Source organism: Mytilus edulis, chromosome 12 (genome assembly GCF_963676685.1).
Source record: "Mytilus edulis chromosome 12, xbMytEdul2.2, whole genome shotgun sequence".
NCBI classification, from domain to species: Eukaryota; Metazoa; Mollusca; class Bivalvia; order Mytilida; family Mytilidae; genus Mytilus; species Mytilus edulis.
In genome coordinates this window covers 58,244,582-58,272,145 of record NC_092355.1, presented here as the reverse complement: position 1 = coordinate 58,272,145, position 27,564 = coordinate 58,244,582, and the positions used below count along the sequence as shown (strand labels likewise).

The following is a 27,564-nucleotide window of genomic DNA, read 5'->3' as shown; positions in this document are numbered from 1 at the left end:
GTTGGAGATATACTCATTGATACGTAAGTTTCGGAGGCCACTGTTTTTCTGTTATTTTGAATTGGATTTTGAACTTTACAATGTATTTCGTTTTCTGAATGTTATATTATATTATTTACTGATGTTTAATTTATAAAGGTTTTAATCTCTGTTTTATGAGTCAAATCCTTTGAATTTGATGTGTTACATTTTGAACAATGCAATGAGAAAACACTGACTAATATTCTTGAAATACTACGCCTTGAAAACATTTTTAACATTGCCAACATTCCTTATGATCCTCTTCCAATGCAGGAACCTGAACTTTAGTGCGTGTCATTAGAAACTGTTTGCCAGAATTGTTTTCAGCTTTTTATTCTAAAATTGAGAATGGAAATGGGGAATGTACCAAAGAGACAACAACCCGACCGTAGAGCAGACAACAGCAGAAGGTCACCAACAAGTCTTCAATGCAACGACAAATTCCGGCACCCGGAAGCGTCCTTCAGCTGGCCCCTAAACAAATATATACTAGTTCATTGATAATGAACGCCATACTAAACTCCAAATTGTACACAAGAAACTAAAAGTTAAAATAATAGAAGACTTACAAAGGCCAGATGCTCCTGAATTGGGACAGGCGCACACATGTGGTGGGGTTAAACATGTTTGTGAGATCTCAACCCTCCCCTATACCTCTAGTAAATGCAGAAAAGTAAACGCATAACAATACGCACATTTGTTGGTCCGTCTTGTACTTATTTAGATTCTATGTCTTTGATGTATGTTTGATAATTTTCTCAATTAAATTATAAGAAACTATGCGATCAATATTTTCATATGAAAGCAATCTTCGAAACTGAAAGTTCCTTTCTTTGAATGATAAGTGTTACATAATATTCTTTAAATTAATTTTTGCATCTCTAATGGCTTTCGCCATGTGGAAAGATCTTCGTCTTACTTACGTTTCATCTATGCCTTTAATTTGCTTTTCAATGATTTAAAAGATTAAGACCATTTATTAAAACAAAAAAATAGAGTTGTAGCTTATTGTATAAAACATATTGATTTGCGCTATCATAGGTTTTTTTATACACTCAATCACTAGGTCAAACTCAAAACGATACTATAATCTTTATCTCGTGTCCTTCGTTTCGATCTTTAGGCAGCACACAATTTGACGATTAAACTAATATAACCCCGCCACATACTGTATGTAACTAACCTGAGTCAGAGGCCTGTAATTTAATGGTTGTCGTTCATCGTGCTTGGTTTTATTCGGTCGTTAATTTTCTAGTTTGTTTGTCATATTAGGGGCTTATATAGTTGAATTTGCCGTATAGCTTCTGTGCATTGTGTAGGCCGAACGAGTACAAACAGTTAGTTACCTCTATATCATTTAGTCTCTAGTATTCAAAAGTATAAAAATACAACACATCACATTTTTGTACATTTATTGTAAAAAGTAAAATCACAAAAATACTGAACTCCGACGAAAATTCAAAACAGAAAAGCCCTAATCAAATTGCAAAATAAAAAGAGAAAGCACACCAAACGAATGGACAACAACTGCCATATTCCTGACTTGGTACAGGTATTTTCTAATGTGTAAAATCGTGAATTGAACCTGGTTTTATAACGCTAAATCTCTTTCTTGTATCGATTTGGGTTTTTTTTTACAAAAAAAAAATGATTAGACATCATAAGCAAATTTATAGGCAGTGGCGATCCGGTTTTTTCTTTAATGCATTGTGGTAAAGGGATGAATCAGCTCCACAGGTTGGTGTATGCCTTCGATATATGCGTTGTCAGGTAAAATAGAAGCACAATAAACAAGTTATAACACTTACTTGTAAATTAAAACAAGACGGGATATTTTTTTTTATCTAAAATATTTTATTTGCAGCTTTTCAAAAAGAAAATCGGAGATAATATACAAACGAAAAAGTAATATATTTAAGGAGATGTTGTCTTATTACCAATAAATCAATATTCCAACAGAGTGTTTTAGTAGCGGATTTAAGGAGATAAAAGTTAACGTATATAGCTAAATAAAAAGTATCAATAATTTACAAATAAACAACTTAAGCCTGACCTTCTTCAATGTCAAAAAGTATATTAATCATATGTTTAGAAGAAAAAGTCAAGACAAACAAATTAAGGATTGAAATCTCAATTCATTTTTTGACTCAGATTTCGAACTTTAGTATATATATATATAACACTTATGTCAACAGAAATTCGTTACATTGAGCAATAAGAAATGCATGGATGAAGCAATGGAAAAGGAAGTAAACACAAAACTACACCCTAGAAGTTATGCAAATATGTTTCATATAACCGAATGGATTGGTTGTACGTAAAATGTTTTACTGTAAAGCATCTTTAGAATATGCAAGATTAGTTCTGTGTTACTATTTTATCTACGATCTCTATATAGTCTTATTTATCAAGAGCGCAGACGAACTCAATAAAGATTGCATGGTCAGGATTGAAACTTATTTTTTTTCATAAAAATTGTGATTAGACATTTTATCACAAACATGTTTAACCCCGCCGCATTTTTGCGCCTGTCCCAAGTCAGGAGCTTCTGGTCTTTGTTAGTCTTGTATTAGTTTAACTTTTAGTTACTTGTGTACAATTTGGAGTTTAGTATGGTGTTCATTATCACTGAACCAGTATATATTTGTTTAGGGGCCAGCTGAAGGACGCCTCCGGGGCGAGAATTTCTTGTTGCAATGAAGACCTGTTGGTGACCTTCTGCTGTTGTCTGCTCTATGATCGGGTTGTTGTCTCTTTGGCACATTCGCCATTTCCATTCTCAATTTTATATTCATTTTCAGTGCAATAAACATAACATGACCACATTGTCAGTTCGTTTGAAGCCTTACTGTTACATTCTTTGGTATATCAGTATAACAATCAGATCAGAAATGTCAACAGTGACTAAAGCATCTTTTACATCTCAAAATGTATTGTGAGTTCAGACTAATATTAACATGTTTAAAGGCACAACAAGACTTAAAATAATAATAGTTCAAAACCGTTTGTTTTTACAAAAACATATGTTGATACCACTGATACATATTTTGCTCTTATGATATAATCTTGTAAACATTAGCACTGAATCCGAATGTGTTGACTATGTAATCCGTTGTTAAAATAATTACAATACAGTTGCTGGTTGTTTGAATTTTCTGTGGTATATCTTCACCAGTGAAGCTTCCTAATGGTTTGTCTATATTGGTGCCACAATCGAAGACCTTCAACAAATGTTAGAAAATGTATTATACACAATTATTAACAGATGCGTTAAGAGGAGGGAAGGTGTGTCTTTTGATCTTAATGGATATAAATAGGAGCGTGATTGTCATCTAGAAAAGTTCTACATTATTATTTATGATCATGCAACTTGCCAATTGTCATGTAATTATTATAACTCTTTTAAAAGTAATTGATCAGCGCCGATTTAAGAACGTCGTTGGTGATATTGATATCAACCTTTTCTTTAAATGTTATGACATTCCTCCAAGAAATGATGACTTGAGAACGCTTACAATTTAAACAGTACAATAACAAATATAATCCGAGATTCAGATCAGATAGTTCTTAATCAAAAGGCAAAATCAAAATCTCAAACGGTAAACGAATTGATAACAACTGTCACATTCCTGACGTTTTTTTACTTCTGTAATTTTCTTTATACTAAATATCTTTTTTGAAGACAGATTGGTCGGCACTGATTTTCGAATAGGTTCATAAAAAATATTATATGAATTTCATTAAAAATATTGCAACAATTGTACACGTGACAGTGTTTAGACCAGAAGAATGGACGTACATACAATTAACCGGGCGCCAAGTATTCATATGCCAACAAATTTATGTCTGTGGCGAACAATGAATTGGACTATCAAGCTCGGATATCAATCTATGAAATTCATTGATGACAGATAATAAACGGTTGAGATGACAATTTTTTACATTTTTTTCTTGTGGTTTTGACCTGTATGAATAACGTCTCAATACAAAGATAAATTTCTTTGACATCGGATGACAGCTTTGACCTTTTTGACTGACTTACTGTCAGTTGTAACCGGTAACCCAACCCTTCTGGACCAAAGATGTCAACGTTGTTGTGCAAAACTGATAAGAAACATCAACTTCTGTTATGATTCAACTTTTTTTAATTTACAGTATTCAAAATTTATTTGATAGTGATGTGTTCACCAAATTTTGTCGTTGTATCGTTTCTATTAGCAATTGTAAACTAAGTGGCAGGTTCTAGCACTGTAAAACCAGATTTAAATTATCATTTTCTTACAAAAATGAACGTATCACGGCAGGAAAACGACAGATTCTTCCATTAATTCCGTTGATTGATAAATTCTATTGTTTCGTTTTCTTTTTTCAGATTTTATTTGTTTCTTTGGGTTTTCTTTTATCTACATTGAAGTTAGGGTTTTACAATGTTTGCTGCTGTGTCACTATTTTTGACGTTCTTATCTATTATGTTTTTTGTTTTGCTCATACGTTGTTGCAACTGTCATACAAGTAGGAGTTTTGGCTAGGTATAACACCGGGGTTAAAATATGGAGATAAAAAAACACGTTAATCTCCCGTTTTAAACATCAAGTAATGCCTGTACCAAGTCCGAAATATTATGACAGTTGCTTACCATTAATTAAATGTGTTTGAATTCTTGATTTTGTCATTTTATAAAAATTTCCGTTGTGGTATTTTTGTCATTGTACTTTAAATGGTTTTTTTTCCTATTACAATTGACGACTCGTGCATGATTGAAGGTACTACATTAGGAACGTGATGTACATTTCAAGCACGATTTTCAAATCCCCAATTAACCGTAATAAGCATGTCTGCATAGTTTTTGAATGGATGAATCGAGAATAATTTAGATATTGAAAAAATATGACTGATGTTTTTATTTGTCAGGAAAATGTACATTTGAAGAACTTGCAAATTCAAAGAAATTATGAAATAAAACTTTTTTAAGTCAATTATGTTGTTTGTGTTTATATTTGTTTTCTGTTTTTCTTTTATGAACGTTTAACTTTCATATTTGTATATGGTTTTTAATTTGTTTGTATCTTGACTTGTCATATTTAGCCTAGTGACCTTTCAAAATGAGCAAGTCTTTAATACCGATAACATTAAGGAACTACTTCCATTGATCAGACAAATAAGAACTTGCTTTATGAATTTATTTCAGTCTACATCAATTTCGTCGTCTGTTAAAGCCTTTAAGATTTTTTCTCAGTACCGTTTTGTTTTTAAAAAGGGACGGAACATCACTACTAACCGTGTACTGAATTAAGCCCCGCCTCTTTACTAACTTTATATGGAATATTCATGATCACCACGTGGACGTTTTTAGCCATTTATATTTCTGGAAATGTATAGATGGGAAGATAAAAACCTTTATGCATATGTTTTCTATTTAAATGAGTTTCGTGTTGCTCATTTCTTAGTTTGCATGATGTGTTTTTGAGTTTGAAAAAAGTAAAATCACAAAAATACTGAACTCAAGGAAAATCAATTTGGGAAGTCCATAATCACATGGCAAAATCAAATAACAAAACACATCAAAACCGAATGGAATGGAATGGGATGAATTTCCCTGTTGTATTTACCACCTTTTTTCAGAAGTTTTGAAAATATAAAATAGTAAGTCTATGACTGACGGCCAATATGACAACTGTACGATGCAGATTCCATTCAACGTAAAATGTGTTTATCAATTTATCAATTAATATGGATTCATCCGGTCTTGACTATTTTGCCTTGCTATATACAATTATTAGAAACTTTGGTATGAGTGCCAATTAGAAAACTGTCGACCAGGGTTTTAATGAAGTGGATATAAACAATTATAAGTTACCGTTTGCGTTCATAGTCTCTATTTACCTACTGCTCTTGATTATAAGTTTTTAACTTTTTTTACAATACAATAATCACCTTAACAAAGTCGTAGCCAGTTTCTACGTCAAAGTAGGTAAACTGTAAGGCGATTCTGTTACCAAATCCGACCACAATCGTCCAAGTCTCGTTCAGATTGTATTCATAAACATCTGGAAAACCTGGTGAAGTTATGATTTCCAGAAATATTTCTAGGAGTGAATAATAAAAATTAATGAAATCTTATATTAATTTTTAAGTGATAATGTTTCTTGAATAGTATTTGTTTTGATAAAACAAAACTGACATAATCAATTAAGTTTGTCAGATTTTATTCATAACATTTAAAATAGTACTGTTAAATATTTGACCATTTCAGAGACAATCTTTTGTAATTGCATCATCTAAGGTTACGCCGACCTCATTCACGAAGTATGACATATGCACTTGAATAGAGAATGAACGAAAAGAGGTTTGAAGTTTCTAGAATTGGTTTATAGATCTTTGTACACCTATCAGTCCCAAACTTTCAGGCAATGCAACTCCCAATGGAACACCTTTAACTTATAAAACTCCGCCTCTTTTATTTCGCAAAACATTATATCCTTCAATGATAAGATCAAATGAGGTACTATTCTATGCATAGCTAAAATTTTAGTATTATGAAACATATTTGTAACATTTATAAACTTCAAACTTCTAAGAGATTCATGATCAATTTAATATAAAGTCTTATACTTTCCTCTAAGTCCTCCTGACAATTCAAAATAATTGCTTTTTACTGTATTAGCGTATATTTAGAAAATGGTCGAACCTTATTGATTCGAAAATACAATAGGATATGGTTAATTAAGGCATCGCGACTTGCACAACCGGGGAACATTCATAAATGTCCCAACAAACACAGACATACTTGTTAGATTTGGAACAGAACTTAGTATCTGTATACTTAATTCCTTGGGACAAATTCTCCTGATTTGTTGTTTTTTTTTTCACTTCTGTCCCAAAAATGGTATTTTGTGCTAAATATTTATCTAAAAAAAACTTCAATGAAAATAGATTCGGTCAAGAAAATCTAAACTATGATGTGAATTGCTAAAGACCACAAATGATTAAAACAACTTACCATTTGATGTACCGTACTTTAGGCGCACGTGATCATTTGATTTTGACGGAACACACCTTGTTTTCTCTGGGCAAGATACCAAAAACATGAAAACTTCTAAATGAGGATAAACATTAACTGAATTTCGTATCAAACTTATATAAAATATATATGATAATGATTATATGATAACATTTTATATCAACTTAACTTCCGTTGTGATGCGGGATAGAATTTCGAATTTCGCTTAATGTCTATAGTTCTTGAGTTTTGTTCGCGCAAGTATCATGAGTATGAACAGGGCAGAAATATCCATTGTTGTATTAACAAGGATCTGTTTTTAAAAATCCTACTTAAAATAACAAAAGAACGTCAAAATATATTACAAAAATAGGCAGCGCATGTAACTGTAAACTAATAAAATTGGATTGGCCATCTGCTTTCGAAAAGGTTAATGAAAACATTAATTTCTTTGTTTAAATTCAAAATACTAATTTGGCGTTCAAAATACATAAGAAGAATGGAAAAAGATAAAAACACGTCTATAGAAAACTATCCCAATCTCATTTCATCATTCTAAAAAAAGCTAGAAAATTGAAAAGATTCAAAAAAGAAAATATGATCGATCTACGCTTACCATTTTCCAGTCTGCAATGTTTGAATAGCTATATCATTGCGTACTAACAAACTGACTGTTTAAGTTTGAATCAGACAATAGCTCACAGTTAAGCGAATCCTTCTGAAAGTTTATACCGTTGCAATTTTTTATCCGTAAACATTCTCGAATGCACATCTCGGAACCAATATCGTCGCGAGTTAAGATAATAAGAGAATCCATTTTCTTATTTTGTTGGAAATTTCCACCCTCTAAAGTCCTTTGGAAGCAATTCCTAAATTTAAGAAACAGAATATGAATAACAATGATGCTCATGTTGGCAGTAAACGAAATACAGTTCTGTTTCATGTTGTCTAAATCGTTTTAAGGAAGCTGGCTTGTCATGTCTTGGATTTTTTGACAGATTTTCGGAAGCCTCTGGTTTTATCCATTTAAATGCCTGGAAAAGATTTGCCCGGTGACCCCAATTTTTCTTTTTATAAATATTTTACATGTCTAATGATTAGCAATCTGTAAAAGTCTAATAAAATTTTAATTACTTTTTAACAGTTTTTGAGAACTTCAACTTGTCAATAATAAAGCTATGAAAATTCAAGAGAGAATATTTTCCCGACAAAATTTCAATGGCCTATATCGTGAAAACAAGCACGGCGACCTTTATATATTTTTTGCTCTTTGGATTCCTTTCATTACCCCATTTCTATATAAACTAGTGTTTTGAAAAGTTAATTACCTTGAAACTGAGAAGCGAACTCCCTTAATTATCCTTGTTCAGTTTTCAGAGTTTTTAAATTCGAATTAAACTCGATGAAATTTAATATATCAAAAACGATAATGTCGTTTCCTTGTATACATTATTAATATTCAATATTGACAGAATGGATAATATTATTATGCAATCATAACTTTTGAATGAAAATTGATATGTTTACATTTAACATGTTTAAGTGATATAACAATAAGGACATATGGTATGATTGCTATCAACTAGATAATAAATTAATTGTTATTGGCTGTCGAAAGCCTGTGATGTTTTTTACTCAAACTGAAAAAATGGATTTTTAATTTAAATATAAGTTAAAGTACGTGCTTTTACCTTTTTATAACTTCATGATTAATTTAGTGTTGGATTAAAAATTAAAGGATAGAATAAGAATAAATATGGAAGTGAATAAAAATTCATTTGCAGGCTTTAAAAAATTTTCCACTGATTTGTTTTATAGATTTGTAACTGATTTGTCATATATCATGACCTCTAGAGAAGACATTACTGTGCATGAGTCTTTTATCTTTGATTTTGAAGGTCAAACAAATTCTATTTAGATCGTTATTGAAAAGACGTAAATTTCCAAATGTTCAATTAGTGCTTAACAGTTATTGTGATACTTAGTAATACACAAGCAACATGCTATCGTCACAAAAAAAGGCAAAGTTTTGATGACATATCGACTTCATACGGGTCATTTATTCTAATCATAGATTTTCAGATGAGTTAGTGAGTCAAATATGAATGATGGTTTTATACACCTACTGATGAACTGTGTGTCATGTAAGATTATCAATTGTACATGTTATATGTGTGTTACTGTACAAAAAGGTTATATGTAACAACTGTTGATGTTTCACATATGTATTAGGTCTTTGACATTATTTTCAGGTTCACACTCATAAGAATATTACATTACCAGATTCTTCTTATAAAGATGAAAAGCTATAAACCATAAAGTCAAAAGGTATAGCCAAAGCCACGCAAGAAATCATAGCTATGCTTTTTTTGACATTCATTGCATCAGGATAAATCAAATGATATTGGATGCCTTTATGTCGGAACATATCAGAAGAAAGAGGCGAACAATATGGTTTGAATAAGGAGCTTTATACATACATATTGTGAATTCTGTTGATACGATTTTTGTTGATTGAGGAAACGTTTGTATTATTGTGAATATTTAATTGAAAAATCCTGCATACAAAAAATAAGGAAATTGTACACGTCTAAGTAACACAGATAGTTAAACTTCTGTCTCATATGAGGTTTTTTTTTTTTATTTTTTTTTTATAGAACTTCACATTTATTTCCATTCAAGAATTAAATTAAAATAAATATTACAATAAATATCAAGAGTCTACTTATACAATAACGGAAAAAAATCTTTGTCAATATCGTCTTTCGTTCTAATTTAGAGTTGCACATTTATAAAAGTAGATTGCAAAGCAAGTTCTAAATTCCCATTTTCTTTGTAACATGTATCACTGTGGATTCATCAAATTGACAGATTCTTCATAGTTAACATTTCCATTTCCATCAATATCAACATCAAAAGTCTTTAAAGTCTTCGTCTGTTACATGATCATCCCCTTTGTTCAGCAGTGCATCCTTTAATTCGTCATATGAGATCTTTAATGTATGTTCAAAGCTGACTCTTACACAGACAGTACTTTGAGGCTATTTGTTTCCACGATTCACAAATATCATTTTCATATTTACAACGCAAATCCAGAAATGTACCATGATTTGAAGATATTTTAAAATTACTCAAATTTTAAGGCTTAAGAGGGTACCCAACACTTCGGCTAAAATAGATCTGGCTCGTTCAATTTTCTAGAAGTTTTGACAAAGTCTTTACTTTGACCTGTTTACAAAAATATGAAAAATTTTAGAAATTTTGAGGGCACATTTTACTAAAATGATTTGGTTGGCTATATAGCAGTTTGACAAATACTATTTTTTATCGTTGAAAAATTTGATTTCTCCTGACTAATGGCATGAAATTAAAACGGTGAGCTGATTTTTTAGAGTTATCTTCCTTAAGTGTTCTGTACCCCTTAAATGTTCTGACAAATAGTTTTACTTAAATGGGTAAATATAACCATCAAGAATGAAAAATTTGAATATTAATAGAGAAAAGTCTTATGACAGAAACATGCAGTTTATTAATGATCTTTTTTAAAACTATCCCTAAAGTTATCAATTAACAAAGATGACGATATGATCCAACAGTCATATTTTATTGAACATGATATACAGAATAAGGCTGATCACTTGGCTTGTTCTTGCACGTGCAACACGTGATGCAGAATCTTGTGTACCTAAGATCTTGATTTTGTTTTCTTTCGTGGTGCTCGGTCTTTGATTTCTATGCTGTGTTTTTTAAACTGTTGTTTTTGTGGATAGTTGTCTCATTGGCAATCATACCACATCTTCTTTTTTATATTTGTCTTAAGGTGGTATGGGTGTCTTCCTCCATCTTGGATTGTAAAAAACAGAGAATCAAAGGTCCAGATTTTCCATCACGTTAGCAAAATTTGATACAGGAATGCAGATGTTTAATGTACATTTTCATTTAAAAGTACCAATTTATAAGAATATAACTTCTAAATATTGATATTTTTGCAAATGTTAATTTTTTTGGTTTGTTTTTAATTTTTTTTTAAATTGGCATTTTAAGGGGAGGTAACTCTAAAAAAGTGCATTTTCTGAAGGATTCTGTATGGAATTTTCCTATTTTGTATTTTAGCCGGAAAAAACGTACGGTGACCCTATCTTTTCTTTTGATATTCTCAAAGCAGTGTCTGAAAGCTATCTTTTCCTGAAGTATCTAACAATTCTATCATTTTGTTTAGTTTCTAATCACAAAATGGTGTTTTTTCCTGTATAATCCATACAAAATGTGTGTCATTTTGTCCCGTCCTGTAGCTTGAGAAAATGCGCGGTGACCTATCATTTTTATTATATTTTTCAACATGTATCAATAGATACAACGTTTTGGCAAAGTATGAACAAATTCTATCATTTTTATTTTAGACTCCCATACCACCTTAAGGTCGTTTTTAGTGTTTTACGATTGTGAATTTGTTTTCGACTTATGAGTTTGTTGATTGGCCCTTTGGAATATTTTACTCCACTAAAACATAGTAGTACAATCATAAAATATTTCCCTCAACTGTACTTAAATTTTATTGTTTTTTAATTCATTAAACATAAAAAAAAAACGTGTTGATAATTTATAAGCTTTACAGGATATGTCAACATATATCCATGTTCAATCATTTAGCGATTGCGTCTGCATAATTTCCGAAAGGATTACGTGGAACATCATTATGAAGGGTATGCACTATTTAAAAGTTCTGCAAGATGTGTATGCGATTAATATCCTGTAATGTTGCAATCTGTTAAACTGTATATCTTTGAAGACCAAATAACCAATAGTCAAATGCACGTCTTCAAAGAACTGTAAAAAGGTTTGGATTTTTATATATTCGAGTTGGCAAGGAAATGAGGAATATTTTTGGCTAGATTTTTAAGAACATTCCCTTTGAACAAATGTCAAAATGTGGGTGAAATATTTAAATACAGATTCGCCGACTAATTAACATTTATTTATATCTATATTTACATACTTCAGCTTTCAAATGTTCTGCATTAAGCGTTCCTGATAATGGTAATTCACAAAAAGCGATTTGGATGCATAAAATTAATAAAGTTTTCTTTAATTTTTTAACAACACTGGGTTGATAACGATGCTGGTGCACTATCAGTCCCCGAGGGTATCATCAGTTCAGTAGTCAGTGATTGGTACTTATATGATTAATTACATTTTTGTTTTTAATTTTTAATGTATAAATTTTTATTTTATGAAACAACTTATGTTTTAACTGTCATGCAAAATTAAAAATAAACGAATTTTGTTATTAATGTTGGGTTGTGTTTGTCACATAGCTCTTCTTCAACTGTTTCGGTCCTTATGCATTGTACGATTTCAAATATTTGACTTTGAGCGGTCCCAATGAAAAGTAATATCACAAAAATATCGAACTTCGATGAAATTCAAAATTTCAAAACAGAAAGTTCCTAATCAAGGTATATCATGAAAAGCGCGTCGGACTTATATAATCTATTAAGTGTTGTTATCAATTTGCACTGTGTCTATAAAACAACCTCGTACACGTCAGCACTGAATCCGACTCCAGTGTTTGAGCCATCAGCTGTCATAATGATAACGATGCAATTGCTGGTCGAACGGACTTCTAATGGTACATAAGCTCTAGTTAATCTAACCAAAAGTTTGTCTTTTATGACACCATCGTAAACCTACAAACATTTAAACATGTGTTTATAAAACATACCAAAACTTTTGTAATATAATGTTATTTCTGTTCTTTTTTCAACATTAGTTTTCTTTTAGAAAGTAAAATATATTATTGATTTGAAATAAAAACTAAATTGATATACCTGACTTTTAATTATATTGTTATGATTTTTTTCTATTTTGCGACTTCGACATATATGCTATCACCATCACCAAAATGTATAACCATCATATTCAATTGTTTCATTTCAATTGACTCTGGTTTGAAATAAATATCATGCTGTCCAATTTCTGCAGTGATTGTCTTTCTAGAATATATGTTCCGATGAAGTCTTGTTACTTGATATTTGATTGAAATATTTGGATTTTTTTCATGTTCTATAACACGCCGTTTCGCTTGCTAAGTTATTTGTTATCGTTTGCGTTGCTTTTCTTATGTTTTTTTTTTCTCTTCTTCTTGTAAATTGTTATTTTTCAGGAAACAAACATAACACAAGCAATGAAAACAGAATATACAAAGAGATAGGATATGACGATCGAACAAGGATCACATAACAAGGATGTAAAATATTACACAGTAGTTTAACCAATGTTCAAACAAACACAGAACCCCATGCCGTCTAGAACTATGACCCTCGGATGGTATTTTCTATGTTATATTTATGCAATATTTGTTGATATATATTTTGACTTTTCCCCGACTTGGACTAACCGCGTTTGACTTATCACCAGGTTTGTAGTAACATGAGTAACACGACGGCTTCCACCTGTTGATCAGGATCTTCTCATTCTTTCGGTGAACCTTAAATAATCCATTTTTTTTTTTGGTAGGATCATTTTGCTCATTATTTTTGTTCTGGTTTATGTGCTGTTAATTGTCTGTTTGTTTGTCGGTTTTTTGTGTTTTCTTATCATGGCGTTATCAGTTTATTTTCGAATTGTGAGTTTGAGTGTCCGTTTGTTATCTTTTGCTTCTCTTTCACACAATTCTATATACCTTTTCTTAGTATCTGTCACTGAATTTGTGAGAATGATAGTAAAACTTATGAGATGAATACAACAAAAAAAGAGAAGAAGCTACAACTAATGTACATTGAGGTAACTCAGGTTAACATAAATATTACGTTAAAAGTATGTTATCAATTAGTTCAAATTTCTGTTAATTAATAATTACCGTTACGAAATCATTGCCTTGTTCTAGATCAAAATATGTGAACCGTAAGGCGATAATGTTACCAACACAAACTTCAATCGTCCAAGTCTCATGTATTCCATTGAGGTACGAAATTTGAAACCCTGGTGAAGAAATTTTTTCCCGAAATGTTTCTGAAAAGAAATTACGCAAATTATTATGCATTTGAATAAATGAGTGAAGAAACGTTTTTGGTATTTGATTACTGTCTGATACATTGTAATGATGCGTTGAAAAATTTGTTGTATGCAAATGTCAATTTCAATATTGTTATTAAATTATATTAGATCATTACCTTATTAAACATTGCTTGCCAGAGAGAACATTTTCTTTCTGCACAACAAATCCATTCTGCACGCTTTTGAGATGCATTATTCGATAGCCTTGTAGTGGACCAGATAATCGTAATTGATTATCGATAAATAATGCAACGTCAAGAATATTCGAATATTCTTTTCGTCAAAAAAGTGTGTGTACATAGAGTCTTCTCTTTAATGTTCTCATCGTAATAATTATCCCTTGCTTCAATGCCAGAAAATGCAGTATATCCTTATAAGTTATTCCATACATGAAATACGTGAAAATCAGGTCCATTATCTTTTGATGTTAATACGAACTGTAAATGCAAGCAATTTTATAGACATAAACTGTATGACTGACAGTTCTATGAACCATTTAAAAAAAGTCGCACGCTTAAGTTTCAGAGCTATATGCAAAATTTAAAAATGTTGTGCGCACAAGTTTAAAAAAGTTATGCGCTCAAGTTTAAAAAGTTGTGCGCACAAGATTTAAAGGTTTGCGCACAAATATTCATCATTTCATCTTTGGCACTTAAGGAGCTCCGTTTGAGAGTCCTTTATAAGACAGAAAAAAGTGTGTATCAATTTCAGTCCCCTGAAATTTTTTAAAATTTTGTCATCCGTCAATAAGTAATCAAGCTTAGTTGTTTCATCATTTATCATATTTATATTTCATGTGCTCTGCCAAAATGCTCTGATATTATCACAAGAACAACATTTAATCTTCCAATTCAATATCTGTCATTCTATCTATAACTCGAATTACCACTATTCATTTGAATACGTCACAACATCGATCACTTCGGTTTATGTTCAATATTGCTTTTTCTTTTGTTAAAACATAGCTTCAAATATTCCCAAGGTAAAACAGACCAATCAACACATACTACGCATCGTATAACGTCAGCGCATAGTTACCACATCAGCATTCAAAGCACACTATTGAAGGCAATCATATTTGAATGCTTTACGTACTAACAAGAATTATGATATCTATCATAGTTATATGTATGCATATGATGTCCGTTGCTGTATTAAGTGAATCAAGATTAAGATTTATCTCATCGCACCATAAACCTGAATATGACGACAAGTATGAAGTAGAGAACGCCATTGGAGCCTATCTTGCTAGATTTGTAGGGGGATGCGGTATAAAATGTGTATCAAATACGCGTTGTTTATCATACTTTTACAACCATCTGACAGGAATGTGTATTTTACACTCAGATTCGTTCACCCATACTGTGATGTCATCGTCAGCGAAAGGGTGGAAATTTTACCTTTCACAAGAACGTAAGTCTACATAAATTTATGTACAAGGAACTTCGCATTTTTGTGTTTTCAGAAGTTTAACCCTAGTATCTATTCTGAGTGTATTCACAACAATTGTGTTGATGCCACTACTGATGGATAATTTCCTTCCCGTGTGTATCACCAGCACAGTAATCTGCATTTGTGTGTTGACATGAATTATCATTGTTAAGGTCATATGAAAATTATTTCTGTACAAAACAGTATCTTTTTCTTTTTTCTTCCTTGTCTCCAGATCTATCTCCTCGGTAACATTGCTTCATGTATCTGGTAGTATTGGACTTCTTCCTTGTCTCGAGATCTATCTCCTCGGTATCATTGCTTCATGTATCTGGTAGTACCGGACTTCTTCCTTGTCTCAAGATCTATCTCCTTGGTAACATTGCAACATGTATCTGGTAATATTGGACTTCTTCCTTGTCTCGAGATCTATCTTCTTGGTAACATTGCAACATGTATCTGGTAGTACCGGATTTCTTCCTTGTCTCGAGATATATCTCCTTGGTAACATTGCAACATGTATCTGGTAGTACCGGACTTCTTCCTTGTCTCGAGATCTATCTCCTCGGTAACATTGCGTCATGTATCTGGTAGTATTGGACTTCTTCCTTGTCTCGAGATCTATCTCCTTGGTTACATTGCAACATGTATCTGGTAGTATTGGACTTCTTCTGAGTGTATTCACAACAATTGTGTTGATGCCACTACTGATGGATAATTTCCTTCCCGTGTGTATCACCAGCCAAGTAGTCTGCATTTGTGTGTTGACATGAATTATCATTGTTAAGGTCATATGAAAATTATTTCTTGACAAAACAGTACCTTTTTCGAAATATTAAGGATTTTTAACTCCAATATTTGGCCCTCAACTTGCGGCAAAGTTAATATACCGCAATCATTTGGCTTTCCAAATACCGTTTTCATTCCTAACATCACTGAACAGACATTCATTGTCGAAATCCGGATATACTGTACAGATGTTTGCAACTCATGATTGCGGCATACCATCTTTTCCGCGAGTTTATTGTTTTCTGTTTGATAATAAATTAATAATAAGATCCAGTTTGTTACATCTGGCGATCCGTTTATTTGGTAACCGCCAATGGCATTCAACATGTTCAACAGGGTTTAAGAACATCAGTTGTTCGACCTGTTAGTGAAATGCGTTTTGTTTAAATATACTCTTTCACTTGTTTGGTCTTTTGAAAAATGTTGTTTGTGCGACCGAAAGCTTCATTTTTATGAAGCCTAGGTGGTCGTGTGGTCTAGCGCGCCGGTTACAGTGCACGCTATTTGGTGTCACGATCTCATTAGCATGGCTTCGAATCCCAGCGAGGGAAGAACTAAAAAATTTACAGATCTAACATTGTTGGGTTGATGTTTAGACGAGTTGTATATACAGAATGTACAAAGCCATGTATCACCATTACTGCTGGTGATCCGATGGAAAAATCTGTTGAAGAGTTTTCACTTGTTCAGACGTACTTATAAATATAATCCTTTCTGTGACTGTATCTTACATTAATTTGTAGGATCCTTTACTATAGATAATTTAGCTGATCTGTAAAAATAACATCTTCATACCTTATATATCATGTACTGTAGTACGACGCTAGATTAAAACTGACGTGGAAAGGTAACACCCGGCCACCAAAGCTTCATTTTTATGCAGCCCAGGTGGTCGTGTGGTCTAGCGCGCCGGTTACAGTGCAGGCAATTTGGTGTCACGATATCTCAGTAGCATGGGTTCGAATCCCGGCGAGGGAAGAACAAAAAATTTGCGAAAGCAAATTTACAGATCTAACATTGTTGGGTTGATGTTTAGACGAGTTGTATATACATTATGTACACAGCCATGTATCACCATCATTGATGGCGATCTGATGGATACATCTGTTGTAGAGTTGTCACTGACTCAGACGTACTTATAAATATCTATATATATATATACAAATTATATTATATGCGTCAAGATCCCTAATAAACCTTGAGATGAGGAGATGACGTAATTAAAAACAAATATTAATTCGCCATACAATTGTGGATGCTGTGATTTTAAAAATAGACATGAATGAACAATAAGAACTGTTTTAGAGAGCTGATGTAATGAGAAAAGAAATATGTAGATTTGACCTTCAATAAATTATTGGAAAGGACAAATTTTTTATTGAATTTTATGATAAAAATTTTGGGATTATTTCATGAGGAGAGTGACATTTTTCAACATCTGCCGGGGTTCAGCAATTTGCGAAAAAAGTAATCTCACTTGCCACCCCGAAAATATAACCAGACATGTATAAATGTATCAGCTTCGATATGAGCCACCACACATATTCAAGTAAACGATATTGACTGCGCAATTGAGGAAAACGTTACCATTACCGCCTATGTAGAATTAATTGCAGATGTTGACCCATATGTCTCAGATATTATGTTTCGTAATAAAAAAAATTAATTAATTTGACAAAAGTTGTTTAACTTTAATCAATGAATTTAAAGATGATTACGTGACTAAAAATGGGTTTTAATAATCTCGTAAATTATGGCATGTTAAATGGTCTTATCTATGCAATTAACAGTAAAAGTAACTTTTAACATTTGTCCTATTATTTATGGTCAGACCATATGACTCGTTCAAGACTTTGATATATTTTAAGACAACAGTATATTGTTGAAGACATATCTTTCCCCTAGATTTCGTTTGGTTATTTTCATCATTGGTTACCGACTCATTGTTGTTTACCCAAAACATTCTTATTCATACATGTATGTTTCATGGTCATGATCTGTAGTATCTGTGTATGATATTTCTAAGGAAGTGACCAATTTACTTCGACATGAACAAATTCAAAACGGATTTACAAGTTGTGAGCATGTATAAACTATCGTAGTTTCTTATTTGGCTAAATCATCAGTAAAGCTATTCGTAGCTATCTCAACCGAATAAAATGTTTCTTATATAGTTTTTGTGTTGCACATATATAATGTGGATATTCAATCGATTGTCGTCCTCCTGCACTGTTCAAAACGTTGGTGTGTGAAATCAGATCTGAAGTTAAACCGCCAAAATTAGAGAATGGAATGGCAATAGTTAACTTCTACGAGCTCTATGGAGTTAGTTGTTACTTTATTTTTCTTATTCTTTTCTAACACTCGAAGAGCATATCACCTAAAGAAATTTCCTGTAAATAAATATTTTAACATGACCTCAATGCACATGCAATCTTTTAATTAAATGCATATACAAAAGGTGATAATATTATCAGAAAGTATTATAAGTCCATAAACATTGAACATATTTTTACACAATATTTAGGCTATAATCGTAGGATTATAATACTTTATTAACCAACTTACTACAATATGTATAGAGATGCCCATGCTTTATAAAAGGAAAATTTCAACATCTGGTCATTATGAACGGAAAAATTACTACAGCCAGTCATTACGAAATCTCAGTCATGCATTACGAAATATCAGTCATGCATTACGAAATCACACCCGTGCATTACGAAATCACAGTCATGCATTATGAACAGATGAAACGGGACATCGATTAAATCAAAATGTCGTTTATTTCTTTAAATAATAGTGACATTTTTTTATTTTTTTTAAAACTCAATATCATAAAAACAAGTTTAAATGATGTTCATTCACATTGTTTTGTAACGACTTGAAACGGAAATATTTCACAGCCTTTTTCGAGTACGACTTCGATTATTATCACTGTTTCATTTCCGTTGTTCAATCCTCAGATTGCAGACTAAAGAATAGTTAAACTGTCTGATTTATTCTTCCCAGCTACTTTTTATTTGCTAGATGAAATGAATTTTAATAGCATAAAATTAAGTACTTGGATGATAAATCAGAAATTACATCTGACAGTCACAATGTTGACCAAAATTCCATGCGAAATTGAATGCGAAAAGACAAGTAGAAGTTCAGCTATGAAAAAAAATTCCTGTATCTTCTTCACGGTAAGTTTCCTACTCTTTGTTTAATCGAAGAATTAAAACAATTTAATAAAAATGTTATGAAACGGGCTTTTCTGTATTGGTCCTGTTGTAGTTTGTGGATAGCTGTATAATATTTTGGATCCGAGACTCGAAGACTGTTCTTGAATGAAGATATGCCTTTATAGTTGGTTAATAAAAGTATCAATATATGGACTTTTTCATATTGGCCCTGTAACATGCCCTTGATATCAATAATGACCTCGGACAGTTGTAATGGCCCTCGGCGTTGCCTCAGGGCCATTATAACCATCCTTGGCCATTATTAACACCTCGGGCATGTTACAGGGCCAATATGAAAAAGTCCATACATTAATACTATAATTGTGTATCTCTGTCATGGTATCTGTCAAATCAAACAAATTTCTTTTCTTTTTTCTTTAAAGTTAAGATGTTGCACCTAAAAGTTGCAAATTAAGAATTTCGGATGGGGTGTAAGTTATGCGAGAATCGAATACTTTAACAATTGGTCGTTTCAGAATCTAATGAATTCTTGGTAATATTTAAAAAGTGTACACCAAAACGTCATGATTGGTTGAAAACGTTCTAAACAATGGAAAATCAACCAATAACATGACGTTATTTTCATTTTATGGTACGAACAATAAAATTACCCACAGTCCTTTTAGATTCTGAAACAGCCAATTGTTCAAGCACGACTCTAAATATGTGTATAATTTGTCATGTCATAAAAGTATAAACGTATAGCTGCTGACGGGAAAATTTTCCTAGTTTCCTCATCCGAATAAAATGGATTTTTGTGTTGCAGAAATTTGATGTGGAGATTGAATCAAATATCACCCTCCTGCACTGTTCATGACGTCTATGAAGTTAAGCCACCGATGTTAGAGATTTGCAAATGTATAGCATTAAATTATTATTCCATTTCCAATATGTGATGGTATTTTTTTAGAACATATAAAACGTCTATGAATAATTCAGATATTTCCTACGTACAATAATAATACTATCGTGTATCTTTGTTATGGTATTGATTTGTCTAATTATACAAATTATACTTTATAGTAAAAATGTTCTAACTAATAGTTACAAATTGGATATTGCGTACATGGTTAAATATACGCAAGAATTCAAATTAGTTTTAATAATTGATCAAATACGTTTACAATTTGTTTTGCATATAAATGAAGGCTAATTTAGTTTATCAATGTTTAAATCTCGTTTATTGATCAAGAAGAGAAAACTCAAATTAACAAACAAACACTGAGGAAATCGTATTCACTCAAAAAGGAGCGATACCTAGGGGGTCGACAGGGTGAGCGTCTTCTCATGTGCATTATCACCCACTATCCACACTCAGTCAAAATTACACAATCGTGAAAAGGACAAAATCGGTAAAAATTACACATCACAACACTAAACCGATTTCTAAATATCTTAGACAAGCATGTCCTTCTAAGTTGAGAACTCGACATGTCATCTTGATCAACCAAATATAGACAGTGACAGTTATGATTATGGATGGTCAATTTCAGTCGTTCTTCCTCATAACTATGTTGGAGCAGTTTTCGTATAAGGATGACACCATTAGTAACGAAGTCCATATAGTCTGAGCATACAAGCTTGTAACGTATTAACTGATATATGCAAACTACATACGATGGAGTATTGCTTATGTTACTGCTGAGAAATGGGAATTTGACAGTTGGAAATATGAAATCATCACGTTTGTGATAGATTCTAGTTTGAAGTTGTCCATATGTGTCTTTATCGGGGTAATGGTCAAGATATGAAGCATACATTCTACTTTCGGTATTGTCATTAATATGAAGTTCATGAGATGTATGAATGTGCTTGTCCATTATGTATCTCTGTTGTGGTATTGAATTGTATTACTGGTATCAAATCTCACTATTGCGTGGTTGAACTAACCTATAAAATGTCAAATTCACACTTATGCGTGGTTGACCTAACCTATACAAAGTCAAATTCTCACTTATACGTGGTTGAACTTACCTATACAAAGTCAATTTTACACTAATACGTGGTTGAACTAGCATATACAGAGTCAAATTCTCGCTAATACGTGGTTGACCTGACCTATACACAGTCAAATTCTCACTAATGCGTGGTTGACCTAAACTATGCAAAGTCAAATTCACACTTATGCGTGGTTTAACTAACCTATACAGAGTCAAATTTACACTAATGCGTGGTTGACCTTACCTATACAAAGTCAAATTCACACTTATGCGTGGTTTAACTATCCATACAAAGTCAAATTCACACTAATGCGTGGTTGACCTAACCTATACACAGTCAAGTTCTCACTTATACGTGGTTGAACTAATCTATACACAGTCAAATTCTCACTAATACGTGGTTGAACTATCCTATACAAAGTCAAATTCACCCTAATGCGTGGTTGACCTAACATATGCAAAGTCAAATTCACACTAATGCGTGGTTAACCTAACCTGTGCAGAGTCAAATTCACACTTATGCGTGGTTGATCTATCCTTTACAAAGTCAAAGTCACCATATTTATTTTAGTATTATAGTAATAACAATTTTTTTAAATACTGATTTGAACTAAAGTTTGGCCATTTTGCGTTGGCTTTTCTGATTCAGATATCAAAGAAATCTAGTGTTCCCACGCAGCATATAAATATGCTTGTCAATAGTAAGGTACCTCGTTTTTCGTACGTCATATCTGAATTTGAATGTACTTGTATACAGATTGTTTAAAAAGGATACAAACAATAAAAATCTAATGTGTTGATATTGTCCAACAATATTCATCCTGCGTGAAATTTTGACGTTTACTCTGATACCAAAAGGTCACTTTAATTGAACTAGATACAATTTTAAAATTTTAGATGAAAAGTACAGTGATACTGATAATTTGTCAATAAATATCCGAATGTAATTATCATCGAAAGGCAAACTTAAAACACTATAATGGTTGTTGTCTTATAGAAGATGAGTATATGAAATGTTCTATACCAAGAATGTATCACCTTGGCTGTTTTTTGCAAAACCTTTTGGAATTGTTGGTTCTCAATGCTCAGCAACTTTGTATATATAAGGCCTTTTATTTATTTTTTATTCGAGCGTCACTGATGAGTCTTTTGTAAACATAACTCGCGTTTGGCATACAAAACCAAAAGCCTGGTATCTTTGATGGGCTTTTGATATAACGATTATTTGATTCGCCTCTCTTTATGACACCATTTATACAACAATCTTTTGTTAATAACATGAATAACAACAAAATGTTATTCGTGCGAAGTCCGAAAAAGAAAAGCAAGTTTGAATGCAACCTGGTTGGATTTATTGTAAATGATTAAATAACGTGCAATGAGTGCATCAATAATGAGACTGATTTCTTAAGATTTAATATCGCCCCTCTTCTTAAATAAATATTACAGTTGAATTATAATTAATAGGCAACAGTAGAAGATTGCTGAGAAAGGAAGAATTAAATCTATAAATATTTTTATTTCAACTATTAGTATGCATAAGAACTAAATGAACTAATAATATTGTGGGAAAACTTTATGCTACACTTTAGATGTCTTCGTGATATTTGTCTATGGTTGTTGTTACATTTACGCATACCATATATTTATATTAAAAAAGCAATGTATTGATACAAGACTTATCAACAGATATTATTTCTATTATTGTTTCACTTTTCAGGGCACAAAGTATCTCGGCAGTGGAATGAACTGACTTAAATTACCCCGGGTCGTCGGCTTACCTTCGCCTTAACTTGAGATACCCAATCTATACTTCCTCAGTGTGTACTTTTTGGTTAACTACTGACTTTCACTCCCCCTGATTGTTTTGCAATATTATTGTATGTTCTTGTCTAACAAACTGATTTTTATTGTTTCATTGTTTTTTTCTTATCTGTCATATTTCAGGATTCATGTCGGAATGTTCATTGGGTGGAGGAACCTGTGACGAGCTTGATAGTTGTGATGGAGCCCATAGCACTGGCGGCTGCAGTTATAGTTCAAATGCTGTATGTTGCTTTGACAAGGTATTAACTATAGATTTGTGTCAATATTATTGCAGACTTAATAATATAATCGAAACAATAATAATTGTTCATATTATTGCACCGGAAGCGACAATGAAGCTTGAGGCAAATATTTTTGACAATTCAAAACGTGTTCACAAATTGCTGATAACCACCAAAACGATAAAGTTAGATAAAGGCAAAATAGGAAAAGGAATCAGTTGTTTGTCAATTTGAGAAACCTTGCTAATTTGCTAATGGCTGAATTAGTTTTTAAATTTGAACTATGGATTGATCTACGTGACATCGATTGAAATAGGAAAATATAAGTAACGGGAACCTGAAAAAAAGCATGAGATAAAATAACTATGCAGTGCAATGATTCTCTTATCATGTTAAGCAAACTCAAACATTCTATCCGATGAATTAAGTAGCCAAAGTCGAGGATTTCAACTAAACATGAGGTTACGTACATAATATTTAAAAAATCACAACGACATACATCATGAATGATCAGAACTGGTTAAAAGTACATTCAAAATCTTAAATGAATGTTTTAGAGATGTTGTCATCTTTACATCAGGGTTTGCAAAGCATGAATAGAATACAAACGTTGTTTAAAACAAAAAAGAAGATTCACAAATCAATAGTCTATTTGCCAATTACCGATTTGATTCCTTTATTACACACTTTTAAAACAAATAACTTCCCTTTGTCAATCGTAGACTGGTTCCATACCGGACAAAAATTGCTTTTGCCAATGCAAAGCATGATGAATTGAAAGTGATGTATCGGCGGTTTAACAGATTTTTTATGAAAAATAATTTCTGATGTCAAAGGTATTTAGCTTAACAACAAATTAATGTAATTAAAAGATTTAAAAACCTTAAAGATAACTCACCTTACGCATAGGTAAATTTGCTCTTTCTGCTAGCTCTCCATTGTAAATAAAAATATTATGTCCCACATAAGGAAGACAACTTAAAGAAGGGATGTCTAATTACAGGGTCAATTACGGGAATTGGCAAATAGCCTATTAAGAGGATAATTAAAGTTAAATGAAAAAAAGACAGGGTAATTTTTTACGATTTTTTGCATTTTTTATTAATGAAAACCTATTTATTGCAAACGTTATTTTCATTGTGAGTTGTTAAAAAGTGTTAATTATACTATAAGCATTCAAAAAGTGATCAAAAGTACTAAAAAAATAGCTTTTTGAATATTATAAAAAGTAAAAATCAAAAAAAACAATTTCTGAACTCCGAGGAAAAATCAAAACAGAAAGCCCTATTCAAATGGCAAAATCAAAAACTAAAACAGATCAAACGAATAGATAACAACTGTCATATTCCTGACTTGGTACAGACATTTTTTTAGGTAAAAAATGGTGGATTAAACCTGGTTTTATAGCGCTAAACCTCTCACTTGTATGACAGTCGCATCAAATTCCATTATATTGACAACGCTGCGTAAACAAAACTAACAGACATAATGGGTTTAAAAGTCAAAATTAGGGGTACAGCAGTCATCATTGTGTTATAATCTTAATCTTATAAAAACAAACAAATGTTATACAAAGAAGCACAAAAAGGCACATATCAAATTTATCGATGGGACCAAATATGGTTATATAAACCTACATCAAAGCCTCTATATTTTATGAATAGATCTATGTAAATGTGATACGTTTATATATTTGACCAATTCACTGGACCATTATTATCTGTTTTGCAGTCATATGGCAGAGATGGGGTATGGCCTGGATACTACGTACAAAATGGTGTTCAATACTCCTGGTCGATGTCTATACAGTTTGACCGAAATTCCATAACAGGAGGAGGATCCGATAATGTTGGCACTTTCACTATTGACGGATTTTTGAATCCATTGTCTAAGGATATCAATTTTGTGAAAGCGTATACTTCTCATAATGTATCTTACACTGGTCAAGTAACAGCTGACGTGTGTACAATGTATGGTCAGTATACAGTTGGAAGTACAACTGGAGCTTTTAACATGACAATTTGTACTTGAACGTTTTCAATTTTGTTTTTATTTTTTTGCTAATATTTAGCTTGACACATCTGTTTCTACAATAAACTTTTAAATCTGAGTACGTTAAGGTATGTTTTAAATTGCCATCGGGCATACTACTTGGTATTTAGGAAAATGAGTTAGGTCAGAGCATAAATGTATGTAAAGAATGTACTCCACTGAAGAGCCAAAAATTTGTAGAATTTTGTTTTTCTTAGCCTGATTTTTGGGTTTATATGACTGTAAAAAGATAATTGGGAAAACAAATAATGGTGGTGCACTTCTTATTTTGCTACGACCCTTTGAAAGTACCCAATTTTGATGATTTTCCCATTTCTTATCATTTTTTGGCTATTATCGTGAAAAATATCACAGTTTCATAATTAAAGTTTTTTTCATACTTTCAATAAAGATGAAGTGGACCAATCTGAATAATTTTAACTTGAAAAAACTATAGGTGTTAATTCAAGAAAGTGTTATCATATGTTGATGTTTTTTTCGTGTCAAATTACTGTCAATTTTGTTAATTTGTATTTTTTCTCTGTTTTAATAATTAAATGCATATTATTTCAACTTTTTTGTTATAAATGATAATTGAAATACATATGTAACAAATTTGAAAATAAAAAAGTGATATGGGATGTTCATCTTCCTGGTATAATCATTGCTTGTACTTCTCACCCATTTCCACAAAATTTGGGCAAAAAAGACTGACTTGATTAATAACAAATTTGAAAAATTAATTACTCAAAAACTGTTTGTTGTAAATACACAATTTTTGCACAGAGTTTGGTTTGATTATAACAATTTCAAAAGATATACAACAGATAACAAAGGGTAGCCGATCATGACACAAAGTCGGTACATGCATAACATACCGCGTTTAAAAATCTGATCGCCATCTCACAGTCACAGTCAAAATATTTAAGTTGCTCTTGTATTCCTGTTTTTATGTTGCTACAAACACCACAACAATTAACAAATGTATTTTACCCATTACTCTTTGTTTGACATGTTGCGTATAAAAACACATCTCCTCAAACAAAATTGATTAATACATGGTTTATAGTAGAATAACCCATATGCTCATATGCATAAGTCTTATCATTGTCGTCAGAATCAAATTTAAAAAAAATAACAGTAATAAAAGCATTGAAACCTACAATCAGACTCGGGCCTACTTTGTTACGGGTAAAAATACTTATTCTTTTTTATTGATTTTAATTGTTTATTTACATATTTCAGATAACAGAAAATGACTGTTATCCGTGATATTTATATTCAACATAGCACCCTTACATTTTAAAATTCATATTCTAACTTTTTTAACGTGACGTAACAGTTTGTTAACCAACACGATGGGTGCCACATATGCAGCATGATCAACATACCCTTCCGGGGCATCTTGATGGAAACCGTGTTGTCGAATCTGCTTTGTGTTCAGTGTTATGTTTATTAACTGTTCTTCTGTTGTCAGTTTATTTTCCACTTTTTAGTTTAGTATCTTTCACCTCAGAGTCTCTATTTAACTCATTGGAGCACAAAGGCCCAATGTGAGCTTATGCCATCGTTTGGTTTCCGTCGTCGTCCGTCTTCTGTCATCGTCTTCGTCGTCTGTCTTGGTTTGGCGTAAACTCTTTTAAATCTTCTCGTAGAAAAACCTAGTCAAAATTGGTTCCAGCATCAAACGTGGCTGTAATGGCTTAAAAAAAACATTTTGGTCAAATGCGGTTTTTGTCTTATATGGATATAGAAAGATGTGGTGTGCTTGACAATGGGACAACTCTCCATGCAAATAACAATTTAAAAAGTAAACCATTATAGGTCAATGTACGGCCTTCAACACGGAGCCTTGGCTCACATCGAACAAAAAGCTATAAAGGGCTCAAAAATTACTAGACTGTAAAACCATTCAAACGAGAAAACCAACGGTTTAATCTATATAAAAAAAACGAGAAACGAGAAACAGGTATGTATATTTCAACACATAAAGCACTACAGCAAATCTTACCTTAAGTAAA

At 32.0% G+C, this 27,564-nt stretch overlaps 2 protein-coding genes across 2 annotated transcripts in view; one reads left to right on the top strand and one right to left on the bottom strand.

Annotated features, from left to right (window-relative positions):
• Nucleotides 1-27,564, bottom strand: part of LOC139499581 (endoribonuclease LACTB2-like) — a 273,549-nt gene that overhangs the window by 91,429 nt on the left and 154,556 nt on the right. The window lies entirely within an intron of this gene.
• On the top strand, nucleotides 15,153-25,595 carry LOC139497346 (uncharacterized). The gene is made up of 3 exons (XM_071285558.1): nucleotides 15,153-15,490; nucleotides 23,412-23,530; nucleotides 25,244-25,595. The coding sequence occupies exons 1-3, from the start codon at nucleotides 15,160-15,162 to the stop codon at nucleotides 25,541-25,543; spliced, it is 750 nt and encodes a 249-aa protein (XP_071141659.1). The 5' UTR covers nucleotides 15,153-15,159; the 3' UTR covers nucleotides 25,544-25,595.